The following is a 12,287-nucleotide window of genomic DNA, read 5'->3' as shown; positions in this document are numbered from 1 at the left end:
CTGGTGTTGTTTATGGTAAAAAAGACAAAATCTTATCAACGCCACCTTGTTGCATTTTATATGTTTTAGTAATTTAAATCAATAGAGGCATTATTCATGCGTAAGTTTAAGTAATTAAGTGAGTAAGTAAGAGAAAAATAGATTTCTCGGTAAATCGTAAATGGTAAAAAGTGTATAAGTCACGTATGTTTACTTTCTGGCAACAGTGTCAAGACGTATACATGTCGCGGTGAGACTTGAAGAATTTTATTGTCTAAAGCATTGGGGCGGCTGATAATTACTCGCTAATTACTTCTTTGTAATAAATTTAACATTATTATAACAGTTTTATGAAATTATATATACCAAGTGACATTAAACAAAAACATTTTAATACATATATAAATAAAATATTTGTCTACATATATATGCAGTATCCTAGCTTTTATTCACTCTTACTCTTTAAAAATCGTTCGTATCAAGCGTACAAAGTTATTTTTTTATTCAAAAAAAAACTTGAAGCGTATCATCTCTTCTTTCACCTCATCCTCATCCTCATCCTCATCCTCCCGGAGGACCAGTTTTCATTCGAGTCCGCGTGTCCTGAATAATTTCGAGAGGCCGAATTAAATTGTACACCAAGCATGGGCATTAACATATTTCACTCCCTGCATTTTTTCTTCCAATCGGATCTACCCAAGATACCAACATGTTTATTTTATTTATATTTATATTTATCTTTATCCATTGTCCATTGAAATAAATAAATAAATACTGTTTAGTTGGGCTATATAAAAAAAAACGGGTTAGTCTTTATTATTATTGATTAACTTTAGTTTAGTTAGCACTTTCATCGTCCGAGTAATCTCCTCTCATTGTTTTCATTTTCCACGTGTAAGATGTTATATCTTACGGTAGATCAAAATTTTTAAATAAAATGTACACACATTATTATATTAATAATACAAAATTTTTAATTGTGAGAATTGGTTTACCGAGAATAAAAGATTAAGTACGCTGTCAACATTCTTTTATTTTGTTTAAACTTTTTTTTTCTTTCTCATTTTCTCATTACAGTGATTCTTAGTGTCGCCATTTGATAGGATGTAATGTGACTCAGACGTTTATTGTAGAATAATGGCTCGTACTCGGTCACACTGGAAAACGGGAATTTGTCTCGTCTATATATATATATATATATACTTGTGTATTAGACATTACTAGTGGTAGTATAGTATTGTCACTTGTATGTATAACAAACTTTACAAGATATTGAAACAGAGTAACATGGACACGGGACTGACACGGGACTTCTGGTCACTGGGTTACCGTAATTTTATAGCAGCTGATGATAGGGTTGCAAAAAATACTTTTATAACTGATTTTAACCGAGTAAATAAACTATTATATACTTTTTGTCCTCTATTATACGTTTCATTAATGGACTCGCAATCTTTTTTTTTGTTATTAACAGTTAATGAAATTGATTAAAATTTACTACCTTATACTTATTTTTTTATTTTTATTTTATAAAAATAACTATAAGTCTTGACAACTGAATAATTTATGTAACAATAAAAATATTTTTATAGACTATAATTTTTCGTAGACGGGGTCAATGGTTTAAAAATTGTATAATAATTTTATAAATTTTTTTTGTACAGTTATATTTTATTTAGAAAGTACTTGTAGGCGTGTGATTGTAAGTAAAGACGAAAAAATGCGTTTAAGTGCCATAGAGATAGTTTATCGTAAACCACATTCTTCCGGGTATTTTATGTCTCGAAGAATCATTGTGTTAAGCCCGCGACGACCTTGTGTGTATTATGGGTATAGTAACGTTTTTTGACGCCGATGAGATATTTTTATTTTATTTTATTTTTTTTTTTTTGAAATCCCATCCAAATGGACCGTTCATACCGTACCGGATACCAAACAAGACTAAATAAGACTAAACAAGACTCTTAAAGTTCCTGTTGCTGTTGCTGATACTTACAGATTTTCTGTCTGTTTATTATATACATATATATATACATATATATATATATAGCTGCGTTGGTAGTATATAAGTTTCTCCAACTTGAGTACAATTTTGGATAAACGGATGAGTGTCGTAAATGTTAAGTGCGATCGTTAAATCTCACATCGATAAAAAAAAAAACCTATTCAATTGCTAGATTATTTTATTTGAAATATTTTTCCAAATAGGTGGGAAGAAAATTTTAAGTTAGATAATATTAAAAGAAAGTTGTGCGGATATTTATATTAATGTTAAAAGGTTTCACATTTCTGTTAATTTCTATGAGCACCTAACACACACAGTGAAAATAAATTTTCGCAGAGATCGCACACGTTAACTATTTTATTGTACAGATATTTTAAAAGTAGCATCAACATATTAAGCACATGCCAAAATTAATATTCTTAATATACTTTTTTAGTGTTATCGTATTCTGTATTTGATTTAGGATAAATAATAAACCGTTTTGCCAAAAAATTATTTAACGATTGCATGGTAAATTAAGTATACATACTATTTCGCAGAATAACTAGAGTGATTAAATTCACGGTGGGATTCTGAGAAATGAATATTTGGCAAAATGTCTTACATTGCAGATCTGTACATCAGTCGGTCAGTGCACTTGAACAATCTAGTTATTTCAAAATAACTTTAAACGTGCTCTACATAACACTTGAGATCATATATACACAGCACATAACACAAACATTAAACTAACACAGCACACTAGCACAAAATTTAACGAGAATGCATGGGAAAATAAAATAAAGATAATTCTTGAAACTAAAACTGAGCGCTATTTTCAAGAATTTCAAGAAATATTATCGGACATTCGCAGACTGTCTCTTGACCCCGTGCCAAAAGCCCCACGCTTAAATATCACTATATATATAAACATATGTACTGACGAGATAAATCTCTAAAGGTAGTGAATTTCCTGATACTGCAGTATAACACATTTAAATAAATTGTCAAACCCTCCGGTTGTAGATTTACATAAAGAAATTGTACATTGTATGAAATTTCGCAAAATTAATTGACCAGCGGACAGTAGTTTCATATATAAAATGAATTCAGAATTATTTATTAGCATCCTACGCTTTATTTTTTACCTCTTGGCCCGTCTTGGAGATTTTTTTTTTTTTTTTTTTTTTTTTTTATTAAAACATATCTTTTCTTTTTTATCCTCACCTCAAGTAATTTGTTAAAACCTGACCTTCGAGGCCACGAAGGACCAACAGTTTTACAATTTACATTGTGCCTGTCTGCAAAAATCCAACAGATCCAATAACCATCAGGTACAGATACAGTATTAGGTATAGTTATATATGGGTATACACATATATATAGTGACCAAAATATTGCTCGACCACTTTATAACTCAAATGTTTAATTTAACAGACAGCTTGTTATGCATTTATTTTTCGATGCAAATCAAAATAAAAACATAAAGTAAAAAATATTTATTTAAACATAAAATTTTAATAAAGGTAAGTTCAGTGCTGAGGAATTTTTATAACTGAAGACGAGGGAACCCAGAATTAATGTCTAAATTCTAAACCCCAAGCCCTAGTGGTGGAACCTTAAACTAGACTAGAGAAAATCTCACCCCTTGAAGGAAGGGAAGGGAGTCATACAGTTGCTGTGAGAGAGCAAATGGGATAAATTGTTTGGTAACCGTGGGACTTTGTAACCCTGATTTGTATGCTTATTCTTTTTCTTTTTTTTTTTTTTTGATCCCATGATTTTTTAATAATAGAACATAAAAGATTTTTGATGTTGATCACGCCTGGTGGGGTTTTTTTTTTATCATGGATGAAAAAACTCGTGAGAAATTAATTTACTCATAATTCACTTAAAATTGTTTGCTAATGTTTTCATAATGTTTTCAGGGGCTATTGTGTTTTTGTAATATAAATTTAGTTTTTAAATTTAAACTTAAATATTATTAATTGTCTGGTTGTTTGATAAAACTCATTGGGGTTAACGATTGTTTTATCTAGCTATGATTTTTATTGGTGTTAATGATTGTAAGTTATAACTAATGTGTCATTAAAAATTAGTTTAATTGTATGGTAATAATGTATTGATTTATTATACTGAAAAAGATTAAAGTTTGCCGACTAAGATATATAATAATACCGGGTGCGTTTATGGAAATAAACGGGCAGAGTTCAATGGGCCGGCGATTGTTATAAAGGAGATTATACAAGCAATATATTTATAATATTTAATGTGCTTAAATTTAAATAAATAAAATAAATCAATAGTCATAATTAAATAGAATATAAATTTTGAAAAAAAAATTGATGCTGTGAGTTTGAATGTTATGCTAAAAATAAATACGCTGAAATATTTTCGTGTAAGGAAGTAAAAACCGTTAGCGCCAAAGCGGGAATCGTAAATTGAAAAATACTTGTTCTCAGTAATTTAATTTATTTTTTATCTTTAAAAAAAAAAAGAAAAGGTTAAAAGAATATTTGCCTCTGAAAATTAAAAATTTTTTTAAGAGATTATAAAAAGAAAAATAAATAATAGCTTTAAACAAATTTCATGGTGACATAAAATAAATCTTTATGACTTTAATAAATATTTAATCTTGATTTTGTATTAAGAAATCGGATAGCGCAGCCGAAATAGAAGCTTTGAAATGACAAGTGGCAACAGGGTTGAATTAAAATTGCCATCAGTGTCAAGCGATTGGAGAGAGAAAGAGAGAAATAAATTAAGAAAAGAGTCGGGTGCATCGAAATAACCGAATGATTGGAGTTGATCCAAGTATAAAAACGAGATGAATTGAAATAAGAACTAAAAGTAGAGTTATTAAGAACAAGATTAAGAAGAAGCTATCTCACACTCTATAGCGTTGTGTCTTGTGTCACGTCATTCACAGTTTAACAACCTGATATGTGATCGCACTCATTTCATCCTTGTCTTGGATCCAAGAATCAAGAGACTCAAAATTAATAAGATTAAGTCCAAAAGTTGACAAAAACTCATCATAAATTAAAAAATAAAATAATAGGTGGTAACTTAATAAAATAAAATCACCCAATGACTCATTCAATATTTTTTTTTTTTAATTATTATTATTATTATTTTTTTTTTTCACTCTAATGATTGCCTTGTTAACAACTTTTTTTAAAAACATAAAAACTCACCGACTCATGATACTTGCGGACATCATAATATCCCTTGTAATATTTAAACCACATCACTCCAGATTTTTTTTTAGGCACATCGTAAATTCCAGGTAGCAATACACACCACGACACGCGAATTCTCTGGTTGTTCATTCAAATAGACAGAGTTTAACACACTTATTTTTTATATTATTTTTTATAGTTTGAATACAACGTGTATTTGTTGATCGGAAAGATATAGATAGATAGAGGTATGAAAAAAAGCTATCAATTAATAATTACGACATGTATATTAAAGAATGGTATAATCTTAAGATCCTAAGAAATAATAAAGACAGACAGACTGACTGACATTAAATTAATGTTAATAATGTAAAGTGGTAAAGAATCGTGGTCATAATATTTGTAATGAACTAAGTGGGAGCGATACGATGCACTCGAAGACCTTTGAGATACTACTGTATAAACGACATAGCCATAGCCCACGAGGCGAGGCCAAGTATAGACATGCCACGTCTTTTAGTTTCTATATCTACTCAGTCTTAACCAGAACCAAACTAACTCTTCTTATTCCTTTTTACTCTGATTAAAAGGGTGGTTTTTATCATTTTATTTATATTATTCAAAGCCTTTGAGCCACCTTAATTAATTACACGCGTGCTGATTAAATTTTTTTTTTTTTTTAACCAAAGACGTGATTTTTATTTTCAATAGAGTTGATAAAAATGATAAAAATGATGAGACTGATGGAGATGGCTGGTTTTATACAACATTTAGTACTGACACTTGAGAAATTATTAAGACTCGAGATTATATTACAGCCAAGTCGTTTATCACGGGCAACCAATTGAGAAACATGAACGGACCACTGAGATACGCGGTTGTTGAATTAAAATACTTATATCACCAGCCACTGGGCTTCTCGACTCGTCTTTAACTCTCAAGATTCTCTTTTTTTTTTTTTTTTTTATAATGATCTATCCTCTTCTTAAAAGGTCCAGCCCGAAGAAACAACTGATTTTTTTTAAATCAAACCTACAAGCGGATTAGTCCTAATAATTTATTTTTAAATTCCTTAGCTTAAAAGGTGATGATCATTTTTCATTTTTATTTTTCAACTAAATAATAATAATAATATTGTTAAAAATAGCTATTAACTTTTGAAACGGATATTAATTATTGTTTTCATTTCAAGTGATAATAAAAAAGATATTTTGCAAATGGTCGTGGCTAGATGGAACTTTATCTGACAAATGGATTTTATTTTATATTATAATAATGAAGATGTATAAATAGCATATTATTATTACATTGAAGGTCAGAAGAATGAGCACTGACAGTTAGATGAAAGTGACGCTGGCGCCGATTATAACAAAAATACGACAGTTTGTTATCAGGCCGAGTGTAGCAATAGAGTTTTAATTTAATGATCGGAATAGCTATTTTTGTACATACATATTTATAATATATTTTATTAATTAAATAATTATTTTACTGATAATCTCGATGAAGAAAAACATTTTAATTGATTAATTGTCAAGTTATAAATCTCTCTAATTTCCTTGAAATACTACAAGGCTAAATAAATAATAAATTATCTATATTTTATTTTTTATTTTATATTCTTTGGCAGCAATAAGTTAAATGAGAAAGCATGAGAAAACACTTGATGACTTTAACTGTATGATCTTTTTTATCAGTATTTAAACAATTAAATCACGTCATAGACATTTACAAGTTGCGATTTTAATAAATTTAAATAATTTATTTCTATAGCAAGGTAATTTAAAATTCATTAAAATATACTTTTTCCTTAAAGTTTGTTTTATGAGAACATAAAAATTTATTTCCTTTCAGCCAAAATAGAATTATCAAAACGTAAAATCTAGATAACGTGTGAAAAGAATTGTGAATAACTTCAACTATAATTATTTTTTTTTTTTGTTTGACACTTAAAAAAAAAAAAAAAAAAGTTAATAATAATAATAATTAATGATTTGAATAAAATAGACAGATATTAAAAATTAATAGTTAAGTAATTTAAATGAATAGATCGTCACCCTCTGGGCTATAGTATACGTTGTCTTGACATATTAAATTTATGAACGGATCGTACAAAGTATCCCATCAATAATCAGCGTACTACTATATAATCTATAGAGAGCACTAGACCCGGTGAATGTGAATCGACGCATCACATTGACGATACAACAAATAAACTTTTTCATCTTCTTCTTATATGTAGAATATAGAAACAAGTTCTCAATCAACAAGTAACAATTATTCTGTCCTCTTAATGGTATTTACGATTTCTTATTTATGAATTTAACGTCGTCGAACCAAATGACGGAGTTATCATCACACTCGCATACCGTTTAGTTGTTAAACTGTTAAGCTTGTTACTCTGATGGATATGTATATATCCATAGTATTGGTTCTGTAGTTTAAAATACCGATTATGCCATGTGTGTTTAATTTTATAGCTATACTCACATCATACGCCTCACATACATTTATCTATATATTATAAGGTATCATCGGTTAGCTTACCTGTAACAGAAAATAAAATAGACTCGATTAATTCATCAAATCATTAACAAACAATTTCTATTATACAATTTATTTAATCTAATAAACTTTAATTTAACTCAATTATAAATAAATCATTTAACTAGTATTAATAAAGATTTTTGTCCTGTGTAATGCAAATTGTACGAATTAAATTATGACAAGATTAATTATACCCCCAAGGCATTGACACACTTAAATTTGTGTTTTTGCATACAATCATATTCAGTTATAAAACGATGAGCTCTTTAACGTACAGTCAGTAATAATATATACTATGAGATTATGACCAATGATATTCGCAGAGTTAAACTTCCAAGTGGTCCATTCAAAAGAGTTATCAGAGTTAGCTGTAGTTGTATAGTTGTTGAGCTTGTTGAGCTATAGAAATATCTATAAAGCTTTGTATTTGACAGTTGTTCAATGAAGAGAAAATGGATATCTAAAGACGAGACGAATTTAAGTGAATGGCATTCAATTTAGCTCTAGGCTATATATATATATATTCTATACTATCCAAGGTTTTTGCTGGATACGTTACTTTTATATTTCGGGTTGTACTCGGGATTTAAACTTTTAGTGTTACTACTATTATTATTATTTTTTGTAGTTTAAAGTTAAATGTACAAAGAGCTCTGGTCTTTTGAGGATTTCAGTCACCACCTGCCAGCTGTACAACTTGGTACAACTGGTAGTACACTTGTGTGGATCGGAAAACCCGACATTCTTGTTGGAAATGTTGGGATCCCAAGAACTATGACCTGAAATGGTCAGCACTCGATGACTCATCTGACTCATCTTATACTCTGTGTATTTTAAATAAATTTTTACTTTCAACTAATGCTAATAATAATTTATTACTTTTAATTTTTAACCAAGGGAAAAAAGTTTATATCGAGACGAGAAATAGTTTAAATGTGATTACGACAGTTAAATTTTATAAATATTATATGTAAATGTAGATAGAAAAAAAAATTTTTTTAAATTAAAAAGAAAAAAAAAAAAAAACAGAGACGCATGTGATGAAGACACGTCGAAGCCTCTGGGTAGATTGTATAATTTATAAACATATATACTAATATATCTCTGTGTATATTAACATAACGACAGAGTGCAAAATGTTGTTTATAATATATGTATACGATGTATTTTATTATATATACATATATATGAATAATAATAAATTCAAAACCACAATAACAACAACAATAAGTTAAGTAACTGTGTACACAATGACAACAGAGTCGAATAATCTAAAATGGTGATATTGCGGTTTTAGATTATTTTTTAGTTTCTCATTCGTTCGTCCGTTAACTCAGCTTTTAAATAAAACGCGTGACTGCGCGAATAACCAGACAAGACCGCGGGACTCCCCTTTTTATGACTAGAGGGAGGGAGTGATGCCAACAAAAATTTTAATAAAGAAAATAAGAATATATATATACGAATGAATGTGTGTGTTTCTCGTTGCCTATAAAATTCAGGATGCTTTTATTCAAGCTCATGTGTATACTTTTGACAGCACATATGGCCGAAAAATAAAATTAAAAAATTGTAAAGAAAAAAATGAAGAAACACAACACCCCTACACTCGTTTCTTCTTAACTGATGTTGTTGTAAAAAAAATATATATATCTTTAAATGTAACTGCATGAGTCCACGTAATTGCGGTCTTGTTATTTTATTGCTCATTTTTTTTATAATGGAAATAAAATATTTTTTTACAATAATTAAATAAAATTTTTTTTACATAGAATTAATTGATTGAGGATTTTAAATAAAAAAAAAAAAAAAATTAGAACCGTATATATATTAGATATTAGAGATAAATTCTATTAATTTAAACTCAGAAAGGACGGGTATTTTTGTTAATTAGCTTCAGGATGTGGATTGTAATAATAATATGTGCAGTTAGATAAACTTACATATCTGTCTTTTATAACAAACTTCCTTACATTTTTGCATCAAAACATAATAATATGTGTTGGATGGACTTGACGGTTTCGTAATTAACAATTATGTTTACTTAACTTACTTGTGATTGCGTAAAAATAATCAGGTAAATTGCTAACGGAAATTAAAGACTAAAAGACAGATATTATTATATTTAATTGTCGTGAATTGGGGTTTGCAATCAAGTACACTGTCAATATATATAATTAAGTAAATATTTCAGTCTATCATAATCATAATATACATGTATGCATACATAAATATGTATGTATGTATGTATTATTATTAGTGTACAAATATTTGAGTTTTAAGTTTTCACCGATATTTTATCAATCACATATAGGCATATTGATATTATGTATAATAGGTATGGGTATAAAGTATATATATATAAGTAGGATATTTATCGTTTCGATCACGCGAGCTTATTATTTCCGTCATGAATGAAAAACTTGTTGAGGACATTATGTTTTGCTGGGTACAATTGACAGCTTGTCATTATCAATAATACAGCCAGTAAAGCTAAAATACCTACACTATTACACACATCTCTATTTAGAGAGTATTATATATATCATACTTTCAGATGGTGTTTATTTAACTCAAGTAACTTTAATGTCAAATAAGTATATTCAATAATTTATACGGAAATATGTAAATGATGATACTAATTTAGTAACTTGATGTAATTTTATTGTTACATCCACGATAATTCCACTGACCGCAAAATAGAGAAATCGAGATTTTTGAAAAAAAAAAAAAAAATAAAAAAAAGTTAACTGTTGTTAAGAAATTGTTTAAAACTTAACGAGATTGTATGATAAATGCCGATACTTTAAGTGGTTATTAAAGCGAACCAACAATAAGAAATTTATATAAAAATATAAAAAGGATGAAATGCTGATGGAAATTCGTAAAAATTATAATGAGAATAGTGATAGTAATAGTAATGAATAATAAAAAATCAAAAGGTCATCATAAGCTATATAATATCATAAATAGGTGAGAGCATAAATACTACATATGTTCATGTCAGATATTTTAAATGCATATAAATATAAAGTTATTCTCTTGTCTGCGTATAATCGTCGTTGTTGGTTGGTAGAGTTATAGGAAGAAAAGAGCATCCGGGTGAGCGTAAATCACTAGGATTTACACTCTATACCATCGTTCTTTGACTCGGTTATTTTTTCTTTTATCTTGTAATTTTTTATACACTTCCGACAGTAAACTATTTTATATTTTATTATAATATGTAGAGAAATTGAGATTGGTTTAATTGGTAATCGATTTAGGTTTATACTTTATCAACTTTGACTTTGTCACCAATTTCATAAATGATTCAACTTTCCACGTTAAATGCAAGTATTTGTAGGCATTTGACATAATCAAGTAATAGACGACTTTATTCTGAAGCAGGGACAGAGAAATAAAAATAATTTAAAAAAAAAATGAAATAAGTGAAAAGAATAAAATAAAAAGTCTGATGAAAGAACAGTGTATTAAACAAGTACTCAACTCACAAGTATAGACTCAGGACACTATAGTATGCAGACTCTCAATGTAGATCGCGCATATATACGTGAGTTTACGGTATTCATGTGCGTTAAACTCAATGGGCCTCTGTACTGTTTAAAATGATGCACGGTCACTTGTTGCATTTTTTTTTCTTAACTTACTCACTTTTTGTGTGTTTCTCTTTTATTTGACTTGTTACTTTTTTTACTTTTTTTTTAGTGGTACAAATAATTTTTGAAAAAACTTGAATGGTTTATTGTTTATGACGAGAAATTATTTAAATTTGATAAATAAAAATAATATAGGTTGAATTTAATTTCGCAAATATACATCAGATCATGTAATTAATGATATATATAAGAAATGAAATAACGCTGGTGTAAAACGACAAGTAAAATAAAATATTATTTAGAGGACAACATACACACATTACCAGCCTTGCGAGACCGCTATAAGACTTATTCGTATGCGGAAATTTTTTTAACACGAATCTCAAGTATATATATGACTTAAAATTACTATATTTAATTTTTTTATACTATGAGAATAATTTAAAAATTAAAATTTAAAATAAATTCTCAACAAGAGATAGATAACTTAAACTATAATGTGAGTATGAGAGTGATTCAAGTATGAAAAAAACATTCGTGACATTTAGATATCTAAATAATGAATATTTTACGCGTCGTCAAAAGTTTGATGCAAGCCGAGCAATAGTAAAAATTTGAAATATTTTAGTTCTAGAGTGTATTGAGAAACTAAAACTAAGTAAAGATGAAGATGAAGATGAAGATGAAGAAAAGATGATAATGATAATAATAATAATGATGATGATGATGATGATGACGACAACAAAGGAGTAAGAAGACGGTGACCGCGCATTCCAACGGTGAGGTGACCGCCCGCTGATGCTTGTTCATCGCACGCGTCCCCGCGGCTTTTATCAACTGTCCAAGACGTTATTTTCATCGAAACGTTTTTTGTCCAGAATATCTTTCCGTCACTACGGGGAATACATTTTTTATTTACAAAAAAACATCCCCACTTTTGATTTATTATTTTTATTTTTTTAAAATTATACTCCCTTGTGCCTGATTGTGCAGTAA

The 12,287-nt window shown here is 28.5% G+C and overlaps 1 protein-coding gene across 7 annotated transcripts in view; it reads right to left on the bottom strand.

Moving 5' to 3' along the window:
• The window catches only part of LOC103573433 (rho GTPase-activating protein 20), a 104,008-nt gene that overhangs the window by 11,630 nt on the left and 80,091 nt on the right, over positions 1-12,287 (bottom strand). Inside the window, exon 1 of one of the 7 annotated variants that reach the window (XM_014443461.2) lies at positions 5,161-5,764. The exons of the other annotated variants lie outside the window; for them this stretch is intronic. Within the exon in view, the coding sequence (XP_014298947.1) occupies positions 5,161-5,295 (135 nt within the window). The 5' untranslated portion in view covers positions 5,296-5,764. Of the gene's footprint in view, positions 1-5,160; positions 5,765-12,287 lie in introns of those variants that run through there. 7 annotated transcript variants of the gene reach the window in all.

This window comes from Microplitis demolitor, chromosome 7, assembly GCF_026212275.2.
Source record: "Microplitis demolitor isolate Queensland-Clemson2020A chromosome 7, iyMicDemo2.1a, whole genome shotgun sequence".
Taxonomy (NCBI): domain Eukaryota; kingdom Metazoa; phylum Arthropoda; class Insecta; order Hymenoptera; family Braconidae; genus Microplitis; species Microplitis demolitor.
This window is presented reverse-complemented; position numbering and strand designations above follow the sequence as displayed.